General features: G+C 43.7%; 1 protein-coding gene across 7 annotated transcripts in view; it reads right to left on the minus strand.

Moving 5' to 3' along the window:
• The window catches only part of SPNS2 (SPNS lysolipid transporter 2, sphingosine-1-phosphate), a 162753-nt gene that overhangs the window by 110473 nt on the left and 28664 nt on the right, over positions 1 to 23616 (minus strand). For 3 of the 7 annotated variants that reach the window (XM_085078829.1, XM_085078826.1, XM_085078825.1), the window contains exon 1: positions 13360 to 13815. The exons of 2 other annotated variants lie outside the window; for them this stretch is intronic. In XM_085078829.1, the coding sequence (XP_084934955.1) occupies positions 13360 to 13654 (295 nt within the window). In that variant the 5' untranslated portion in view covers positions 13655 to 13815. Of the gene's footprint in view, positions 1 to 13359; positions 13817 to 23616 lie in introns of those variants that run through there. 2 more of the 7 variants (XM_085078824.1, XM_085078823.1) reach the window with 1 other exon arrangement.

Consider the following 23616-nt stretch of genomic DNA (forward strand, 5'->3'; position numbering starts at 1 on the left):
CTGCTCCACTCAATAACAATAAAATCACAAAACAGCATCTTTAAAGCCATGCCTGTTCATTTGGATAATTACTCTAACAGCCCATCTAAGTATGGCCTCTCAGCCCCTGTCTCCAATGGAGAGACCAAAACCTGAAGAAGGAGGAAACAGCTCATCTGCTGAACACAATGTTCGGAAATGTGAGGTGAACATTCCTCGCCACAGCAAGATGAATGTTCCCACCCCAGCACAAAGAAAGGGTTCATATTTCATATATTTTCCATTGTTTGAGCTTGCTTGTGCAGAAGCAACTACATTTAGCAATCACCAATGGGAGAGACTGAGCAGCTAAAAAGATTATCAGGTTTTTAACAATGCAACAGCAGAATCAATGAGGGAGGCTGCACCCTGTTCAGTTCCACTAATCTTCTCCAGTTCCAGCAGAGAGCCACCCTTCCCTGGGTACTGTTACCTGTAACACTCACCACTGGGATGTGCATCATCTGCAGCACAAATGAAAATTATCCATCACATGAAAAGTTATCGTCAGTGAGGGGGCTGCAGCAATGACCCCCAAAGGAAGCCAAACACCACCATTTACTGCTTAGTCTAAGCAGGGCTCTTATAAAGTTCCCCTGCACTTATTCAGTCTCAGTGGTCTTCAGTGGTAGAAAGGAAGTGGTTACAAGTCTGTATGGAACCAAAGAATTCTGGACTGAAACAAGTCAGTACTTTGAAATGTAAAATATTTCAATGAGATGGCTTCATGACATAAGGAAATACCCTGCAGGTAGTGATGGTGGCAGTGGTTTCAGAGCCAGTCTGACTCCGAGGGGTTCATCAGGCAGTGATGATGATCATGGAGGAAGGACTTTTGCGGCACTGGCAGCCCTGGCAAGTCTCACAGCTCAAAGCCTGTTCCACCCTCACACCCTGCTGCACCTCCACCCTGCCCAGAGAGCAGCTGCTGTGGCTGGCACAGGGTCCTGCACGGGGAAAGGGCAGCAGTCTTGTACCCCAGGGAAGGCACAATGCCCAAGGATCTCAATAAAAACAGCAAGAAAGGCTTTACTGACCTACAAGGGGTTTCAAAGAGAAGTCTGCAGTGTTGCATGAGTGACTGCCCCAGCTCGAATGACACAGCATCCTCACACAGCTATCACTGCCCAGCAAGTGCTGCCTTTATGTGTTTAACAGAAACCTCCTAACACTGCCTGCTCTAGCTTTCATTACATGCTCTGAAAGCACTCTTCACAAATATAATGCGGAGTGTTTATGGACAAAGACAAGCTTTAGAAGACTGGCAAGGAATTAAGTGTCCTTAAAACTACTAATTGGGATGGAAGGAACAGGGAATGCTTATCAGCACAAGCTGCTGGCACCCGAGGTCAGAGCAGCAGCCAGACACGGCAGGTGCAAGCGGTGAAGTCTGTGTGCACATTCTGGAGGGACAGCTTCAAACAGAGCTGCTCTTCTCCACCGGGGCTGCTGCCGCTGCTTAATTTGATTACACACGAGTGAGGGCTGGGGGAGGGAGGGAAGGAAAGCAAAGGCAGGAGTGAGGACCCTCTGGGCACCCATGTGGAAGGTGTTGGGCACCCGCAGCTGCAGTCTCAGCCCAGGGCACTGAGCAGGGTCCCCATGAAATTGCAGGGGCACCAGACAGCTGACATGGCACGAGCCTCTGGGAGACAAAAAATGACTTGCTTTCCCCTCAGCAAACCACATGCTGCATAGCAATTTGGACTGGAAAGACGCTATTCTGGATTTAAAGGGAAACTAATCTGTTAAAGGAAACAGATCCCAGAGCGGGAGGGTCTGGAGTCGCTGTGTGAGCATCGCTCACACACCCTGTGACACCTCGTCCATAACACTTGTAGGTGCTACATTCTCTCAGCTTTCCACCAACCAAGTCTTTTACTACTTGGCTTTTTAAGAACTACCAAGAGACCCTTTTGTAACCACAATTTCTAACCTATTTTCCAAAGTGTACTCTTGCTTCCCTCTAGCCCTGAAATCTTATGGAAGAACCCTGGGACTGTTCCTTTAAAAGACAGAACAATTCAGTCTCACTGAATTCTGGGTTAAAAGGAAAAAAACCCAAAGCAAAAAACCCAGAGTCTAGGATCAGGTCCTCCAGACTAAGCCCAGGAATATCACTAAAGAAGAAAACTTGCTCTTGTTGAGATATTTAGATACAATATATTTTTAAATCTACCTTAAAATTGTCATGACACTACCTACCAGGGTCTAATTATACTTTCATAATTATATGTATTAATATCTAACGTGTGTAATTACAAGGGAGCCAATATATTTTAGAAACATCATACTTATAAACCTACTTTTTTAAAATAGAAACTTCCTGCATAACTGCAAGATCTGTATTTTAGGTCTCCTGTCTTTATGACTTAATACTAGCGGAGGCAACTGGAGTCCACATGTTTGAATGGAAGCTGCAAACAGGGATATTCTCTATTATGTCAAAGGCATTGATTAAAAAACCACCAAAACCTTGCTCCTGCAGAATAAAAGAAACCCCTAAAACAGTGGAAAAAGTAAATAATAATAGTAATAATAATACATTTTACTCTTACCAGCTTCCTTCATTAAAGTAAAAACTTCTTATGTATTTGTTTTAATCTACAAAGATAACTGAAGCACTCAATAGTGGTCTTGCCAGTCAAAAGGGTGATTAATGGAATCTACAAACATCTTAATTATCAGATCAGTGATATAAATCTACTAACTAGTGGTGTCCACACCACAACTAAGCCTGCCTGTTGCTTTCTGGCAGTTTCTGGACAGAGACCACAGGCTGAACATCTATAACTGCCTGGACAATCTGAGCTCTCCCACTGCTGGGCTCACAAACCTCTTCTGCAGGTAGCAATGGCCCAGGAAATCTCTCCCACTCAGGACTGAAGTGGTTTGTGCTTCAGTTGCACAAGTCTGAGTGAATAAAACCAAACATCATCAGGTTACAAAGCCCAGTAATTCCTAAATGGTGATGAAGGTATTTCCCATTCATGTAGAAAATGAGAAGGGATGGTATAATAGAGCTTGACTAAATATTTAAATCAAGAATGGTAAATCCTGATTTGGATTTTATTGCATGTGCTTACAGACAGAGACCTTTCTCCAGCCACTCACGTAACTTCTGGTTTTATTCAAACATCAGCTCCACTTCTAATTTATTCTTGTTAAGTGGCTTTCAGCAATGCAAGTGATTTAAATGCACACTTGAGAGGCAAATGTAAGCTTGTAATGAGGTGCAGTTTGACATTTAAACCATTACATATTTTTGAACATAATATGACTACAGAAGCATTACTAATTCTGAGCCACTTCTAGAGAGAAGTTTAAGAAGGAAGATGAAATGCAGAACAAAAGTGATTTACCTCTCTTTTCTCCAGCAACTGTTGCAACTCCCTTGATTCACAGTCCAAAAACTTGAACATTTTGGTTGCTTTGTAGTAACATAAAGCATGCCCACTGCACCTTAAATAGCTGACAAAAAGTCCCTTAATACCATGTGCATCTCAGTACACTTTAAAGACAAATGCAATTTTAACTCTGCTTGAAAAAAGTGTTTTGGCTTCTAATAGCCCCACTTCTCCAGGGCCCCCAAATCCAGCAGCTTAAGAGCACAACCCAAAACTTAAGTCATGGAAGGTCTGCCTAACTTCAGGGGAATTAAAGCACACATAAAACAGTGGACTACCTTCCAAAACTGGTCCCAGCTTACAAAATAACTGTGAGCAACATCCATTTATGCCCAGCTGCAATTGCCAACATGTAAGAGGTGAAAATTTTGACTACTTAAAAATAAGGAAATTGCAAGCGACCCAAACTTTAGCAGATCTGCCAAGACCCTGCTATAATGAAGTAGGCAAGAGAACTCAATTTTATTGCTTTTGCAATAAAATTCAAGTTCAAGGTACACCCCAGAGCTGAAAGTTGCAATAAAGTTCAAGGTACTTGAACTTTTCAGCCCAGAGCTGAAAAGCACACAGCAACACATGCTGGGGAGGTGTTCTTAACTGCTCCTGAGCATCCAGCATCTCAATACATGTAAAAAAGAGATTAAATAAACACAGAGGTAAATGAAATAAAGTTGGTTATTCTGTCAATGACTAAGAAATGCTGTTGCAGAGAAGGGCAGGGAGGAGAGCAGGAGATATACTGTGTGGGGCACCAGCCAAGTGGCTCCCAACAACCTCATGTTCTGACCAGTGACTCGACATTCTCATTAGGGATTGAGTAATTGCTTGTGCAGTCTGTATGTAAGCCCAGATGGGCAAACCCACCACAGTTTCTCTCACTTGGAGGGGAAAAAAATATCTTCCTTGTCTTAATACCAGCTTAATACCAGGGAATAAAACATACAAACACCACATCTTCATTGATCATCAGAAGCTCGGGAACCTCAGCACATTGTCCTTACAGTCAGAAATCAGTGACTAGAAGCCAACACTTGGTATTTTCAGTACTAGTTATAGGACAGTCATCATGGAGAGATTAATGTTTGTTCTTCCAAGCACTATTACTCAGGCACTTTGTTTGGGACTTCTGAGTTACAAATTTCTGAAAAATTGCAAAGCAAAAAACAACAGTCTCATATCCTAATACTATTACATTAAATATTTTTTTGTCCTACTTCTCTTCCCCATGAGAAAAGGAACTAACACATCCAAGATGAAGCTGATCAGGAACTGTCAGTTTTAATCAGAGCACTGTAGCTGTCAGTCACCAGTGGCCCTTGGGTATTCTGTTTCCTGAATATATAAAAGATTGTTATCCTGAAAGTTAGTCAGCATTTCTGGCTGCTAGACGGAAATAACAAGACTATTAGAAATGCTTTAACACTGGTATAACTGCAGCAGTATTTGAGTTCTAATAGCCCAGCACACCAAAACAGGCAATGACCCCTCTTTATGAGCCACACTGGTGCAATAGAAATAATTTCTCCTTATTGCATAGTTTGCACAGTCGGTATTTATTAATAGTGTTGCAATTCTATATTAATTATTATTTAGCACTGACAGCATGCCTGAAACTGCACAAAATTAGTGCCTGGCCCAAAGTGCTTAAGCAGCTCTGATTCAGCACCCCATAACCAATGTTTCATCCACCAACCTGCTCAGGGACTAAAGGCTGGACAGCAGTGCCACTTGGTCAGCTGATGTCACATCAAATTATTTACATCTTACAGCTTGGGACAGCCAAGCCCCAGTGGCTCTGGCTGGGGCAAAGTTTACAAGCACCAGTCTGTTGGAAAAAACCACCCAACACTAAAGGCAATGTGAAAATGAGAACTCAGTATCTTATGTAAAATTATTAGAAAAGAAATCCTGTCATAGTCTCACATTTTCAAATGAAAAGTCTCACTGAAGAGGAACAGAGCAAGGGCACACAATGGTTTGTGAACTTCCCAAACTGCCCACCTGGTAGGAAAGCTGTACTAAATCAACTGCCTAAGCCAGGATAAAAGCTAAACTTCCAAGGTCATCACCACCACACAGGCACAAGTCATGAAATGCAAACGTGACAGGCAGAGAGAAGTGAAAATTGCAAATCAACAACAGGGCAAGACCCCCCCTTTCAGATCCATACTGCTTTGTTTGCAAACCCTCCTGAAGGATCACTTCTCTGAAATGAGAATATGCAGAGAGCACAGATCAGCAAATCCCCAGACAGCCATGGGAATCAGAGTCAACCTTCAGGCAGGTTTAATTCAAGCCCTGCAGACTTCACACAGACACGAGTCCTGCTGCCACTGTCAGTTCACCCATTATTGTTGTTTTCCATGATGCCAAGAACCCAGAGCTGTATTTTAAGACAATTATGATGTCTCTAGTACAAATACAGAAAATAGGAAGCTATGAAACAAATAATTAACTGTGATCTGTTATTTACATAATTATTGGCAGAAGCCTGAACAAGGAGTAAGATGGATTACTGCAGTTTTGGTTCAATGCAGCCTTAAAATAAAAAAAGCAAAACCAAAACAACAACAACAAAACCCCAAACCAAACAAAAAACCAAACAACCAACCCCCCAAAAACAAACAAACAAAAAAAGCCAATCGAAAAACCCCACCAAAAAAACAAAACAAAACAAAAAAAAATCATCACATGCCAAGGCTGAAAGGCTTTTCATTCCAGCATGGAGTTCTCTCACTCTGCCAGCCAAGCTCCAAGCTGTTACTGCAGCTATTCTCTAGATAAACCCTGATCTTTTCCCTTTGCCCTTCTGTTCAGCTACTACAGTTGCTGGCCACCAGCAGAAGCACAAGAAAAGTATTTTTAAAAAACCCAAAACAAAGAAACAAACAAAAAATCTCTGTAGGAGATAATATTGTTCACCAACAACATAACCCTGGTATGTTCGTATTGCTCAAGCCTGAACGTAGGACAGGCAAGGCATAAAGCGTAGTTTTTACTCTGTATTTCCCTCCTTTCTCTTAAGCTAAAATTGCTTTATTATTTCAGTTTGTTCTGGAGAAGGGTAATTGATACCTATTCCCTCAAAACCAGAAGTACAGAATCGGTGGGAGCAACTATGCTGTACATGCTCCATTGCTGTCTAGAAGGATCAGCCTGATAGAAGAACTCCATTCCCTACTCTGTCATTTTATAGTGAGAAATAATGTGGTGTTTCCAGTCATGCCTTGTGCAGAGGCTTCCATGAAACACACAGCACCATGAAAAGTGGGAAGATCCACCAGAGCATCCTGAACAGCTCATTCCAAAAGAAACCTTCAGCCACTCCTGACTGCTGACAGGTCTGAAGTCATGACCACACGCGGGAAGGATTTTACATCCCTTCGGTCACCCAGGACCCCTTTCATTCTCACTCTCCTGATTATTTATATCCTGTTGTAAAACCAGGAGCATGGAAATTAGTGCTCCCTCCCTTTCACTTCCTTTCCCTGCAACCCTACATAAATAGCTGGGTTACATCAGACAGAAATACACACAAAATAACAATGAGAGCACCTGTGTCAAGAAAAGAAACACCATGCATGAGATGCCTGCTGTGCTCAGCAGTTCAGCAGTTCTAGGTAGGGTATTCGTCCAGTTGATGAATTGCAGGGTGAGCTGTTTTACAGCACCAAATTCAAAGGGAGCATCTAGTAGTTAAGAACTCAGTAGTAATGACTTGGGGGCTTGTTGTTTGGGGTTTCTTTTCTCTTATTTTGCTTCTGCCTGCCTTGGATTTGTCTCTTGATTTTCAGACCAAGAATTTCAGAACAGTTCACCAAAAGTGCAATTTACAGGAGAGGTCCATGCCGAGATCTGTACCCAAACTTCTCTGGAAACCAGGAGGTGCTGATCACCTCATTTACACCTCTCTGGGCTCTGAGCCCAAGCCCATTTTGTTCAACTCCCATTAACTTCCGTGGCCCCTTAGGCACTTGACAGGTCCTTTGTAGAACTCATTTTGAACACACGTTATTTTTTCTATAACACTCATCCTAAATCCATAGTGCCAATTTCCACAAAACTCTATCAGCCAGAAGGGCATCATCCTTCTTTATCCATTTCCAGCAGACATCTTCATTCTTTCTCCTGTGACACTCATCATGTTTGGTGGATGCTGTTTGCAAACTCTTGCTGAAAGCTGCCCTGTTCTCCCCTCAAATCCCTCCTGACCCCCCTTGGCTATGCTGCCTACCAAAAAGCCATATCTGCTCCTCTTCCAGGGCCACTCACACTGACCAATACCTTATTTGATTTAGGTGATACATTATAACACCTTTCAACCACAAGTTCCTCAGCAATTGAAAGACCAAAGAAGAGCTATGGGATTTTGGATTACAGAGAAAGTCACCAGTTTTTAACAACATCTGTTCAAATTTATAACCCACTATGCTACGTCATCAGCAGCTTATTTGCTTCTCATGCACAGTGTACCAGAAAAAATGAAGAGTAAATGTTCTCAGTTATTTCCATTTATTACACAAGTTGACTGATAGAATTTAACCCTATTGCAGCTTGGTAAGGTATTTGAATAGTCTGAAGGAATGATTCCCACACATGATTCCCTCACTTTTGACCAGAGAAGCTTTTCCACAAAGCTTCTGGTATTGACAGTCACAGAGATCAAGGAACTGATAAGATCATCACATTATTCTTAAGAATACACTCAATATTTATGAGTATATTAACTCCATGTAATAAAGGCCACATTCTCTGGCTGTGATGACTGGGATGCTTTGTGGATAAAATTAATCAACATGCATGAAAGAGGATCTCAGAGTCAACAGGAAAATCTGCACATAATAACAAAGATAGTAACTATCTGGCAAACCTACAGCACGAGGAAGAAAAGAATACTATGATTAAACATAATAAGACTTCACATGAAATGTAAAATACTCTGGAACGAATCCTGCCAACTTGCTTAAGAACCAGCAAACAGGAAGCTGCAGCCTTGGCTATAACGCATCCATCACACAGGGAAAACACAACACTAGAGAACAAGATGCCATTGCACAGTCCCTGTCATGGTGCTGCAGAGCACCTTCTGTCTCCTGCTTTTGAACTGCATGAGGTTCAAGTCTAAGTTCTGTTCCCGGTGCAGGACTTGTTGAATTCTGAGTCAGTAGCAGGTCCCTGCTGCCCAAGTGAAACACAGTCATCCTTTCACAAACTCTCACATGTGTGAGGTGGTGGCACTGCTGGCTCAAGTGCATTCTGTCAGTATTATTTTCTAATATTTTCCAGCACTGAAGTCTTCCATAGCTGTGTCCTGCATTTCTTGCACTGAGATTAGCTCAAAGAGACAGAGGGAAAAAAAAGGAAAAAAAAAGAGCTTGAACTGCCACTTAATAGTTTTCTCCCTGAAGCCACAAGCACTGAGCATAGTCTTGTTACAAGGGGAGAAGGGGCTCTTTGCATCCCAATCCATGTGAGTTCTCTGACTACATTCACTAAGAAACACTCAATGGGGCAATATGTTCCTACCAGAAATGTGAGCTCACAAGCCAAAAGAAGCACTTTTGGCTCCCAACCTCTTGAATATCTTTGCACTTGAGAGCTAGTGCTGAACCTTTCCTAACCCTTCAGCTGGAGTCTGTACTGCATAGTTGTAAACTTGACTTTCAACTTTCAGTGATCATTTGCATGTATGTATCTTCAAAGAATGGCATTTGATTTGCAACTATGTGTTGTAATGAGAGGCTAATTAACACAAATATGGTAATTAGCAAGTTGCAGACACTTAAAGGACAAAACTAGCAGAGCAAAGTCTGTGACGTACTGTGTGACAGGGATGGAGAACCTCAAGGGTGAACTGATCCCAGCCAAAGTTCTGCCACTAACTCCATTACCACAGGCAAATCACCGACACTCTGCAACTCTGTTTCCCCTTCTGTAGTGGGATAGTGAGACTCATTTACTTTGCTGGGTAGTTCTCCAGCTTAATTAAATCGTTACCTTTAAATTAAAGCACTACAGAAATGCCAGGAAGTAGCATCTGAATTAGAAGGTGGAGGTGACACCCTAATGAAGCAAGACTGTTTTCATCGTCAACAGCAGCACAGTAAAAGGTCACCCATGGTATAATTGTGAAACCACATTCCAAGCTTCTGAAGGCAAAATGACTTTTCCCAAAACTTCATTAAGGAAGAAGATATGCCCCAGCATCATCGGATGGCTGAAATGCTGCAGTTTCACACACAATCTACAATGGTGTCATTACTTTTGTTTTCCCCTTGTCCTTACTCTTTCCTGTCCTAACAGAAGCAAAATATCACAGCTTTTCAAAGAATGCTTTTTCCACAGGCAACTGTTTTCAGTATGATCAAAGACCTATTAAGAAAATTGCAGAGGATCATTTCCCTCCAAGTTGGTAATGTTCAGCACTGATTGAGTTTTCAATCTTTTCTTTGTAAGAGCCACAGTAGAGGCACTTGCTCTTTTTGTCTGGGACAGCTTCTCCCAAATATCAGTATATTTCAACATGCTCCATACGCACTGGAAATTTCCAACTCTTTGTAAACATAAGGACCTTATTGAAATATCTACTACTCTTGTGCAGGCTCTTTATTTTTAAGTAATGGAAGAAAATTGCTCTTAAACCCTAAGAAACAGTGGAGGCCCATTTTAACAATGTATTCCCAAAAACGTTGCAACTCAGTGTCAGGTGTGAAGCTGTGTATGCCCTGTATCTCAGAAACTGCATTTAAGCTCTGTCCCAGATACCAAAAAGGGACATCCCACTGTAAACTCATTTAGTCCATACTGGAAGTCATTAAACCAAACCAGGAAAACAAGCAGCTACTTCCTTGTGTGCTGCACTTGAAAAAAAATTTACCCAAGAACAACTCATTATACACAATGTTTATGTGTCCAGAGTGTAGATGCCAAGAAACACCATATTTACTTTGTAGCAACACAAAAGCTTTTACTTTTAAGGGCAAGATGTGCTATAGGAGAGGTCAGCCTAGTTCTTTCTATTACATAAGATGCTCTTGCATTGACTGGATACACACTATCCAGCTTCTGTGAGGATATGTTAGAAAATAGCAGAAGATATTCAGGAAATTACATCTGAAATAACACTCTATATGCCCTTTTTTCTCCAGTAAAGAAACATATACTTGTGTATACTTGTTTTTTATATAGGTATATATGCACACATTAAATATATACTTGCTTTTTCCTATACTTTTTGGAAGACCAAAATGATTGGTCAAAGCCAAGTTCTCAAGTAAGGCAGAAGATGTACTTGGAGTATCGTGCCCATACAACTGGATACTGTTTGCTTATGTCTGTCTGTCAGCTGCTTGCTAATTGCTTTTTAGGCCATTGACCTGCTTTTGACTAAATCTGACAGCAGGAAGAAGTCCCAAAGCTCCCAACACTTTCATTAAAAAAAAAAAATGGCTGAGTAGAGGCAAGACTCTTACAAGACAACAAGAGAAAGGTTAATGACAGAGGTCAACTATTATTTGACGTCAGAGAATCCACAGCAGGGATCACCCTAAAGACAAATCCTCAGGAACCAGTTTCCATTGCTACTGCTGCTCTTCTAACACTTGTTTCAAACAGAGATGGAACCAGAAATTAATTCCAGTTCTCACAATAGTCCACTGGCCTTAGGTAAATCATAACTTCTGATGCTACTTCCCCTGCCATAATGTGGCTGGTGTTAAAATCCCTTACTATGTTGCTGCAACAATTCATATTTGAAATTTACTTTGAAGGTCTGGAGAGTTGTATTTACTAATTATTACCTTTCTTGAGACATGAGCTGAATATTCAAAGTGCTAGCTTGATTCATCTGAAAGTGCACATCACATAAGCATGTGGCATGTACTAAGACTCAAAATACAAAAGTAAAGATTACTTTTAGAGAAGACTTTATAATCAAGTCAGTTTTGAACTCAAAACATGTAATTTTTATTACCACAACTCTTCTATTACACTGGATTTAAATTATTCCATGTTTTAGATTAGCGCTTTATAGAACACCAGTTTGAAAAGTAAATACCAATTGACACAAGACAAAAAGCCCATGCAAAGTTTGATTCTGTCCCCAAAGGCAAGTCTGATGTCTGAGATCTTAAACCTTTGATATCAAGCTGAATGTTAATAAATAAGTTCCACAGGGCAGTTATTGAGCACTATAAAACCAGAGCTTATCCTAGAAATACCAGCAATCATAGCACTGGGACTGGCACTGCCACACTGCAGTAGGCAAGGATTTTTATCCTCTGCTTGGTCAGGCACCTTCCAGCCTTTCCAGAAAAGAAGATGCTTTCATGTCTTGAGCAGAAAAATCAGATGACAAAGGTCTCTGTGGAAGTGCTAGAGCAAAGAGGTGAACTGGATGTGATTTTTTTTTTTTTTAAGAATGCACGAGTGGGGGAATAGATTCCTAAAAAGGAAACTCTACATGCATTAAAGGTGCTTCATAGTAAAACTCCCTACTAGAGAGGTCCCTATCTGAGGGCAAGGGAGCAAACTACAGTTTCCTTTAATAACAACAGATTTATCTTGTATCTTCAAGCTTCCTCCTGTAACAGACAGACTACTATCAGAGTACTCAATAACTCCCAATACTGGCCTTTAGAATTCCCAAAGGAACAAGCCACATCTAAAAAGAATAACAAAAAAGCCACAATGGTGCCAGCTTAATGTTCCTTCTAATCCTCCCCATCTCCCCACTCCAGACAAAATAAATACAACCTGGCCAACTTATTCTGACAACAGTGACTTAGATTTATGTCCCTTGTGCTCTATCACTGCCCTACAAACATATATTATTTTAATGTAGTATAAACAAATATAAGATTTGCTTAACACCACATTGAGTCCTAGTGATTAAAACATATATATGCATAGGGAAAAATTTATACATGCACAAACCCCTTTGTAAGCTCTGAAGATAAAATTATCAGTATTACCAAACAGAGAATATGTATTATATTCTAATGACATGAGACAGTTGATTACCAACAAGCCTACTTCGTTTCTAATTAGAAAAAGTTCAGTGATGATCTTCTTCCCTGCTGTTATTGCCTGACAAGAATAAACAAGGACTCCTCTCTAGGGATGGCACAGTAAACATCCAAACAGACATTTGTTTTGGAGCTGAGCTTCACAGTAGTAGTAAGCACTGAGGTATATAGTGGTTCACGCAGTATGGCTGGTCATGCATCCACCAGCACAACATTTTAAAGTGTTTACCTCAAGAAAACCGAGCTTTGCAAAGTACACTGCAGCTGCCTGGCTGCTCCTCCTGCGCCCGCTCCTGCCAGCTCTGCTGTCACCTGCTCGGGAGTTCTGCAGGGAAGGGACCCTCCTTGGCACAGGGCTGAAGGACAGCCGGGTGTTCCAGGCTGGACGCACTCCGCAGAAACAAAGCAAGGGGTATTTGCTTCGCTGCGATTTGCACCCAAGGACACCCCGCGCTCGCATCCCTGTCCCCCCGTTCGGCAGCACGCTGTGTCTCTCCGGCCGCAGCTGCACCTGTCGCCCGCAGCGTTTCCCCGTGCCGGGATCGATACCGCGTCTGCCATCGCCCCCGAACCTCGCCGAGCGCCCTCCGCTCTGCCCGCGCCGCAGCCACCGCTCCCTCCCGAATCCCACCGAGCCCATTCCGCCATCGAGCCCACACAAACAAAGGGCGCTCCTCTTATTTTCGGCAAAATTCAGACAAACTAGAGAACAATACCGGAGGGGCCGCACAATGGGCACCGGCCACGCCGCATCCCTCACGCCATCTCTCCTCCAGCCCCGGCACGGCGGGCGAGCCGCGCTGACCCCGGCCCGGGACAACCCTGGGGACGGCAGCGGCTGCACCGAGCCCGGGCAGGGCTGTCCCCAGGCGACGGGGGATGCCCTCAGAGCCGCGGGGTGCGCTCACCTGCCACCGTGTACCGGTCCAGGTAGTTGAGCACGTTGCCCACGCTGAGGATACCAGCGGCCGCTACGCGGGCCCGGCCGAGGCTCGGCGCCTTGCGGAGGGCGGCGGGGCGGTCCAGGTGCTTGCCAGCCGCCGGCGGGTTCATCCTGCCGGACAGGGTCTGCACCTCGCCCTCGGCGCCCCGGCCGCAGCAGCCCCGCTCGCCGTCCTCCTCCTCCTCCTCGTCGCCGGCTCGGAGCCGCCCGCCGCAGCCCGGGCTGCTGCCGGAGGAGCCGTCGCTTTCCAGGCACATCATGAGCTGCGGGAGGGAATCTCGGCGTGCCGGAGCCCGGGCGGGGTGACCGACGGACAGACGGACGGACGGAGAGAGCGAGCGGAGCGCGCTCAGCGCCGCATCCCGGGGCCGCCCCGAGCCTGCCCGGGACCGGCCGGCTCTGACAGCCCGGGCGGGGCCGGGGCCGGCGGGGCGGGGCCCGAGAGCAGCTCCGCCTCTGCCCCCGCGCCCCGCCCCGCCCCGGCGGCCGAGCGCGCCCCGCCCCAGCGCCCCGAGGGGTCTGAGCACGGCCCTTCAGCCAACCTCGAACCGGCCTGAACTGCGCTCCCAGCCATACCCAAACCGGCCCGTAGGGCTGTCCCCTCAGCCCGGCTCCTTAGACCGGCCCGTAGGGGTGTCCCCTCAGCCTGGCTCCTCATCCCTCCTCAGACCGGCCCCGAGAGCTCATCTGTCTTCAGTATGGTCCTCAGGGTCTCCCTTCAGCCCGCCCCAAATGCCCTGAGGGGATTCCCGAACCCAGCCAAGAGCGGGTCCTCCCTCAGCCCCCCTCAGACCGGCCATGAGGGCGGCTCCTCAGAAGCCTCAGCTCAGCCCTGAGGGGATCCCCCTCAGCCCAGTCCATCCCGGGCATGAGGAGATTCCCTCTCTTCCCGCCTCAGCTTGGCCCTCAGGTGCTCCCCTCCGCCCCGCCATGAGGGGTTTCCCCTCAGCTCACCCTCAGCTCACCTCTGCCCGGCCATGAGAGGGTTCCCCCTCAGCTCACCTCAGCCCGCCAGGAAAGGGTTTCCCCCTCAGCTCACCTCAGCCCCGCCATGAGGCGGTTTTTCCCCTCAGCTCACCTCAGCCCGGGTCTTACCTACCCAGCGTCACCAGCGCAGTGGGACCAGGTAATAAATTGCCTTTATCTACCTTTATTATTGTACAGCGCTGCACAACGGGCTTCAAATACACGGGTGGGCAGAACTGTGGAGGTAGCTGAAGAGAAAACAAACCCACCAAACCAAACCAATGGCTCCAGCACTATCGGCTTGCACCCAACAGTGAACTCCATGTTCACCCTCAGATGTGGTTTTGAAGAAAAAACCTGCACAAAAGCTCTCCTTGCCTCTCCTGAGCTCCCAGAGGTGTCTTCAGTCACACGAGGCAAGGAAGGGATGGTGTGAGGCAGGGTGAGGGCTTGATAGAATGTGCCACCGAGCTCTGAGCTTCCTGCTGGGCCCCAGATGATTTTCCTACACACAGGAGTAGCTTCAGGAACAACACACATCTTCAAAGGAAGTAAAATTGCTCTGGAGTTCCCCCCACTGCAAACAGTTCCATCCCGCTCCCTATAAAGTTCCACCTTTGAGCTAAGAACGGCCAAGAGACATTTCATTTCAAAAGGAGAATCTTCAAAGAGATAAAAGTGTTCACAACCAGAGTGGCTCCAGCCTGTCATACCTGTCGTAAAACTACAAAAGGTAACTAAAACCAGAGAAATGAAACAACTGTTGGAGAGTCAACGCTGTGCTTGTCCAAGAACAGCATGTTACAATTTCAGATTTCTCTCAGTTTGTTGATCTTTCCCAAGAAAATGTGTCATGATTAAAGCCTTTGTCTCTGGGATATTTAAACAAATCCCCCTCGCCTTCCTGTGACGAACGTGGAGCTGCTTGCAGCATAGCTGCTTGCTGCTCAGCATACCTGGCTGTGTCACACCCTGGCCACCGATGACACCACGGACAGACTATGCCAGAAATCTGGTGAGATAGCACCAAGGTAACCCCCAGGATGCTTCCAGAGAAAAGGACACTTTTTGGTGAGTCAGCTGCGATTCAGGGCTGTTTGTGCAACACCGCTGAGGAGAGGAGCAAACACCTTTTCCGGTGACACGTGGCGCTCCCAAATAGTGGTAAGTGACATTTTAATGGTGGGAATGGGTCTGCACAGATGTTCCAGAGTTCATTTCAGTAACAGAGACAACGTATCTGGTCTAATGATAATGTTCAAGTTGACTTGTTGAAGTCTAGGGAATAATGTTTTGCTCCATAGCAGCATCTGCAGTTCAGATGTGACTATATGGGAACAGTTACACTGACAAAAGTACTTATTCATGTCCCCACTAATTCCAGAATTACAGTGGTGTACTTAATTTGGTTAAGTGACAGTGCTCACACATTATATAACCCACATGGAAACAAAAAAACCCAAACTAAATTAACAAACAAAAACCAAACCAACCAAATCCAACAAAAAAATGGTAGAACTGAAAAAGTAAAAAAGAAAAAAGGAAAGGAAAAAAATAAGAAAAAACCAGGAAAGAAGGAGTGAAATGGCTTCACAAGGACCACCCATCTTGCCCAACAGTGCAGGTAAAACTCACAGGTTTTTTAACATATCAGACAAATAAGGCACTAAACACAGCTGAACTGCAGGTTCAGGGACTTCCACAGAGAGCAGCAAAGTGTCCAGGAGCCCTCAGATACAAATAGTCTGCTCCACAGTCTATTCTACTCTATTTTTTTTCCACTGCTTGGTCTACCCTGGACTCTGCACACAGAAAACAACGTTCAGAAGATGTTAATGAGATTAAAAGGTAAGGTAACATTAAAGACCTTAGTCTTTTGGATCATATGGTTCTCCTGAAAACAACTAAGAAATCACAGTTTTCTTAAGGAACGGATGTTTAAGTTAATTTTTTCTTTTCATTTAACCAGTATCAAGCACACAAACACGGCTAACACTGAAGCCAAGGTGGCTTAACACACATTAGAGTAACTGCCTGAAAAGGCTGGGGAGTGACTTCTTCAAATCTCCTCAATGCAGCAAATCCCCAAGAAAAGAAAAACCATGCCAAACACCAACTTACTATTATAGGTCAACATATATGTACCAAAATATGCAAGAGCACCCATTTACTTCTGATGCAGAGGGAAGTTTCAGCTCAGAGACAACCACAGACACATTGGTTGGGCAGTGTGTTATGTGGACACACAGGGTCTTGCAGCCAACCCTGACACCTTCAACTGTACATGGAAAACTCACAAACACAGCAGATGCCAGTGCATCCATGCCATGAGATTTATGTAAAGGGAAAGCAGAGGGAACTGGAAAAAATGTGATAGAATTGTCTTTACTGGCAGAATGAATCATATAACTGAACTGCTCTTAAGAGGAACAGCACATATTCTAGCTCAGAAACATTGCTGGGCTTGGCTGTTACAGGTTGTTGAAAGGCAATTTGATTACAGAGTGCAAGTTCTAACATGGGGAGAAAAATGCCAGTTTTAAGAGCTCTAATCAAGGGGGGAAAGGCATAGCAAGAAACAGAACAATGCTGAGAGCTGGAGTTCGAAAAATTCTAATGAATCATCTGGTTCACATTTGTTACAGAGTGATTATCCTCTGGAACAAAATGCTAAAGAAGGAATATATTCTCTATCCCTTTATGTCCTTCGATCCACATTTGATTGCCTTTCTAGAAAGTGCATTATTGAATTCTACGTGAGCTATTGCACTCCCTGCAGAGAAAACAAGGTGTAATTAGATGATACAGGAGGTCAGGCCATGTGGGTTAAAGTCCCAGTCCTGAAGATATGAGTTCTTAATCTTACCAAGCACACCTTTTCTGCACTATGTCAGTTGCTAGACTGATCTGAAAACAGCCCCTAGGAAGACCAACCTAGTCTTGAAATGGTGATTACAAAACAGGAGTGTCCCCACAGTCCAGGTGATAAAGATGGACAGCATCTTCCCAGGTACTGGGAATACTATGTTCTTTCTAAAAGCTAGGAATCTCCCTCACACTTGGAGGTGTGTAGATACACTGAAAAGTAAATCTGAATTCAGCTAGCTCATCCTTCTGCTTTTTCCAGGATGTGCATGTCATCTCTGCTCCAGAATGAGCTCTGGCCAGTTCTGGCAGAACTGAGCTGACAGGCATTAGTAGGACTGAGAGAATGAGCAGCCTTCCTGCAGAGAAGTGAGGTAGCCTTAGGCATGTCTCTGAGAGCCCCTCAGCCCATACCCATTGCTATCTGGTCCCAGTGGCCACAAACACAACACTATCTGGGTGAGACCAAAGCAAACCAGGCATCAGTACTGAACTATGCTGTGCTGAGGGAACTTGCAGGCATCTTCTGCACATTCAGTGAGGAAAGAACAGACTCACTTTTTAGTTGCCCTGCACTCTCCCAGTGCAGTCAACAAAGCTTATCCCTTCAGGGATTATTTTCTTCCTTTCAGTATTTTGTTAGTACCTTAAAAGCTTGAAAATGTTTATTTTAGTTTATCCTCGTCTGCACTTATTGATTTTTCCTCATCTCCAGAGTTCTAGAGGGGGTCAGTATGAGCAGAAGTGCTTCTGTTTGACAACAGCTATAACTTATCTTTGAGGAAACAAACCCACATTTGCCAGTGCACCAATATAAACTTCAGTGACCCAGTCCAGTAGCTGGTCCAGGGGCTGTGCCAGACCTGCAGGAAGCTGATGACCAGACTTCCACCTTCTATCCCAAGGGCCCATGGCTGTTTGTAGAAGAGAATGGGGGGTTGGACCATCTGTGGAAGGCAAAACCCAGATGTGATCTCTGTTGATAACCAGGTTGGACCTTACCTAGTTTAAGCAGTTACTGCAGGCTGAGGAACTGGATCATCAAGAGAACATCACATTGCCCTTTTGGAAATAATGGAAATTATCTCTAACCTAGCTTGCTTAAAATCCAGATTTCTTCAGTTAATAAAAATCTTGGGGAAAAACCCCACTTTTTTGTCTTGAGAAAGTCACAACAATCTCTAAACCATAACTGTCAAAGCACTGGAGTGTCCCTGAGGTAATGCTTTGCCAAAATGTACAGCAGTGTAGCCACTACTGCTTATCAGGAGCAGTAACTGCCTGCAACAGTCTAACGTTCAATTGTAAATAATTATGACTCAACGCTATTATTGTCCTTTTCCTGTGTTTTGCTTTATCTGATTCAAAATCAGGACTCAAACACAGACACACACAGATACACAGCTTCTCACTTCAGAAAAACAGAGCTACACAGAACCCCACACTACAGGATTGCAAACCCCAGATTTTGGGTTATCCAAATATAAGCCTTACACTGACCAAATCCCATGAAAGGTCATATCATCAGGTGGTCATCAAGGCTGTGAGAGCAAAACACAGGACAATGACACAACTGTCTCTAGTGCTCAAGCTCATTCTTGGGCTTCAAACAGATTGCAGCTCTGCAGAACAAGAATCATAACCCTGCAATTACACTCCTACATTCCCATTATGCCCACGGTTATCTCTTGGCTTCTATTTTCTTCACAAATTCGTCAGCTGCATTAACCTGTGTTACTGACACTTGATATTACACAGTAGCATTTACAAGCTCATCTAGCTCAGAGGTTTCTTGTGGGAGATGCTGTTCCAGGGAGATGTGACAAGGATCAAGCAGCTCTCCCAGAGCAGTGAAGGGGGATACACATTAGCACGTATCTCCATATTTTCCAGCAGTCACTCTCAGACAGGCTCTCTGCTCTAAACTACCCCTGGAGACCACCCTCTGGATCTTGCTATTTAATGCATTCAATGCTCACTGATGTGAATAACCTTCTGGTCATCATCCATTTCCCTCCAGACTCACATATGACACCTCTTGCTGAGGAAATCTCTGAACACTGACCATGGCACCTCCAGAACAACTTCATAAAGCAAAGAATATACGAACAGTGCCCCAAGATGTGCAGAAGTTTTAAAATCTCTCAGAAGCCAAATTATACTTATATTGAAAGTGAAGTGGTGTTTTAAGTCCTTGAATTCAACAGAAACCTGATGGAGGTAAAGACAATGACTCAAACGAAAAATCCATGATCAGAAACTGGCATCCCCAGGCCCAGTTATTTTCTGATCCGTATTTCCATGAAAACATTTAGCTTTTGTAACCATACAAGCAGCTGCTCTCACCCTCCACTACAATCCTACATAAATGCCAGAATATTTGTTTGTGAATTTTTCAGTTACAACATTTGTATAGTGTTCCAGGCTGCCTGGCATAGAAGAGCTCATGCCAACCAAAATGAAATTAAAGGAAAAAAACCAAAAATTACCAAACAAAAAAAACCCACGCCAAAAAAGCCAAACACTCCAAACAACCCTGTACTCTCCACTCCTAGAAGCAGTTGGTGCAGGAGGTGAACACTGCTGCTGTCCTTTGGGATTTCTTAGCAAACGTTCTTTGATGTTCAGGTTCGTTGAATGCCATGATCCATCTCTGGAAGTCCTGGCCTTCATTATACTTAGAGGAATCTCAGTGCTTCAAATAAACAGAGTTTGTGGTCTCACCTCAGGTCCCAGCAGGGACTACAATTACTAGTATGCCACATTTTTGGCAAGTTTTGTCCCCTGTTTGGAGGAAGGATGTAGACTCTGAACTTCTGCCTCCGCCCACTGGAGGAGTCAGATTCTGCAGATGATAAGATGCAACTTTGCTGTTAGTCCCACTTCTCAGAACAGCCAAATACTTGAGGTCTGATTAACTAGCATTTAAGAACCCAGTGTGGAATGGATAGCTACAGAAATAGCATTCTTGCACTACCCCAGCATTTTAGGAAGGGACTGCCAAATCCATGTGGGAGCAGAGGAATCCCAAAACAACGAGGACAGACCCAGCAGTTACCAATTCATAAACAGCTTCCTGGCATCTTACAAAAGGGCTCAAGCCATGAGGAGGGGATCCTTGCAAAAACAACCTTAACAGAAATGGTTCCACTGCTCTGCCTTGCCCACATGAGGGCAGATAAAAGATGAAGTCACACAAAGTGGAACAGGCTGGAACTGTACATCCCTAACTGTGTGGTTTTCTCAATTGAGTTGACTTAACTCATTTCAAGGCCAAATTTCCTCGAGCAACTTTGAAAATTCTGGATTAATACTAGCAGCTGTAATTAGGGCTGAGCATTCATTGCCCCAGACATTGTCCCCAAAATTACAAGCCCAGTCTCATAACATCACATGATTTATGTCAGAACATCATCAGGGTCACTGGAATTTGTCAGGCTCTAAGTGGACTGAAGCATTTTCAGTTAAACAAAATACATCTATAACCTCATCACCCAAGGGGTCAATCTGGGTTTTCTGAAGAGGGGGTTATTTTATTTCACAATTAGTAATTTTCATGCCTTTTCAGTATTTACAGTAAAGCCATTTGGTTTATAACAGGATATTGGGAATGCAGCCTTCTAGACTAGCAGCAGTTACATCCTGGGACTGAATAGTTGCCTACATTCAATGGGACAGGATTGACAACCAGGTAGATAGGATGGAAGGAACTAGCAGATATTTTTAGTGGTTCAACACTTAGTTCAACAGTTTCAAGCTCTAAAATCTACGCTGGTGACTGATTCACTTGATCAAATAGAAAAGAACACATAGGGGTTGCTTCACTAGGGGATTGCCCTGCCCAGCTTGTAAAGAGACCAAGAACATCTGTGAAAGAGCCCTTTGTGTATCACTGCAAATTCTATACCATGAGCATTAAAATAAGAAAGCAAGAGAGCAGCAGTCCTTCTTCAAAGCCATAGTGCCGCTCCAAATTTAGAAAGCTGGGTGAGGTTGCTCTGATCTGCTGACATGAGACTTGCTGAGCTAGGTTTCTACCCAAGGTAGCACTGGTTGCAGGTACTAGTGAGATGCTTTGAAAGGATCACAGTTTGAATGTAGTCAGGATCAGGGAATTTAAGAACAATTTGAGAAAGAACATCCAAACTATTCTCCAATCATTCATGTCTTAAGAGGGAAGAGAAAGAAGGAGGTTCTCAATCCACTGCCTAGGTAAAGTTGCATAGGGTAAGGGGGAGGTAGATTTCAATTTACCTCTTATAAAATAAAGAGAGAAGGAAAATAAAAAAATTAGATAGATGCTAAGTTAAGGGGCAGGTGCTGAGAGTTACAGAGTTACCTACAACTCTGGACATTATTAGCAATTACTGTTTCTTAGTGCAAATAATCCTGTATCCTAATAAGAGAAGCTTTAAATTAGCCTTCACTTTAGACACCAAAGGGAGCTGACCACATAACTAAATGTTGGTTATGATTCGTGTAGGTGTGCTTATACCTGGGTCATCTTTCTTGTGTGCAAACAGAATATAGCCAGTGAGTGCTTGGCATTTTAACAGGGATTGTTTCACAAAGCTGAAACAATCATGTGTCCAATTAGTCAAGAGAATGGTTAGAGAATGATAACAGTCTAGAAAGCCACTCACTTACTGAGAAAGAGGCTACAAAAAGCATACTATTACCATAGAAAGGACAAGCTTTGATAACTTGGAATATAAAAATAAAACAAGTTGATAACAAAGCAAAAGGACACAGAATATTCTGTAACCAATATTTTCATTTTCCAGTCTATTTTAACATAAGAGCAGTGCTGACAGCATGCTGCCTCCTCATTAGCTAATGGGATAGAGTTGTCAGCAGCTGACTTGACTGCAGGCTGAAGCTACTGAGGCCTAGACAGAGCCTCACAGGTTGTAAGAAAGCTGGGTGAGGGTTCTCTGACCTGCTGACATGAGACTTGCTGATAACTGTTCACAGAGAGAACATCCTTCAGGAACCTGGAAAGATGCTCATGTTGTGCCAATATTTTAAACAGAAGTACAGGCCTGCCAGCCAGGCAGCAGCCCTGAGTAAAATAGCATACGGGCTGACTTGATTAATAGAAAAACAGGGGGATCTTGTAATTAGTACCAAGAAACTTATTTAAAGGCAGAACTTGCCAAATAAATTTGATTTTTATTTTAACGGGATCAAAAGTTTCCTTGCCTGCTGAAAGGTATCAGTGTCACTGGGCTGGACTCTTGCACACTTCACTTGATATTACATAACATGCTGATCAGGGAACTATGGCAGCCCATACTTATCAGGACACATTAAATGAGTTAAACCTGGCTGTACAACAAGTCACACAATAGAAATGGGGATATTTTACTAAGCCTAATTCTGAAGGAGTTCCTCAGGAATTTCAGCTCTGTTTTCTTTAACACATTGTTAGCAACAAAGGAGAACACAATCAACCATGTCCTAATGCTATAGCTTTTAGTAAGTGAGGACAGCAGACCTCACTTCTGGAATCATGTGGGTTGCTTGGCAAGTTGGAATAATATGTTTTAGTGTCTAAGAACACAGATCTGAGTCGTACAGCCGAAGTATTCTGCTTTGGAAAGCAGTCCCTTTGGAAAGGTGACTAGGCTGACAGTGAGAAGCCCAAACTCTAGGAGTTCCCAGCACAGAGCTGTAGGGAAATGGGCTCTCAGCACTGGAACTGAAACAGGCAGCGAGTGCTGTCACTGCTCAATTGCAATGTCACATCTACTCCAGACACACCAAGTGCAGCTTTGTTGACTGCCACTCAGGAAGGCTGTTGATAAACAGAAGAGCACTCAGGAAACAGCTGCAAGAAAGATGAAGGGGCTGGGAGTGATGTTTGATAACAACAGATTCAAGAGGCACATGTGGGTTTGGATTTTTTGGTCAACGGCTGATTTGCACAGGTTTCTGTGCATGTACGTAGGAAGAGTAATTCAGTTGTTGCTGTTGTCTGTGACAAAACTGTAAAAAAGCCCTGACCAGCTGGATACAAACAGCAAACAAAGCACATGTTTATTAGTAACGAGGATAATTAGCTAGAGCAATTCACCAGCAATTGTAGCAGTTTTACTTTACCAAAAATTATTCAAGTTAAAATAAGATGTTTTTCTAAAAGCTGTGTAGTTCAAACAGGAACTAAATTTACAGAATTTAAACCACAGCTAAAACATACAGGTTATCAGATTAAATAGGCAGAAATGGTCTTGTCTGCTCTGATAATCTCTTTTTAAATAGAGTCAAATTCAAATACATATGCATGTATGTTTGTATGCACATTCACACACACATATATATATAATAAATTATAGGGCAAGCTCTTCTATTTGTTCAAATGCTTTTTTCTTTCTGAGCAAATGCAAAGACA

The sequence above is a fragment of the Lichenostomus cassidix genome, chromosome 19, assembly GCF_008360975.1.
Source record: "Lichenostomus cassidix isolate B80296 chromosome 19, HeHo_3.0, whole genome shotgun sequence".
Lineage (NCBI taxonomy): Eukaryota > Metazoa > Chordata > Aves > Passeriformes > Meliphagidae > Lichenostomus > Lichenostomus cassidix.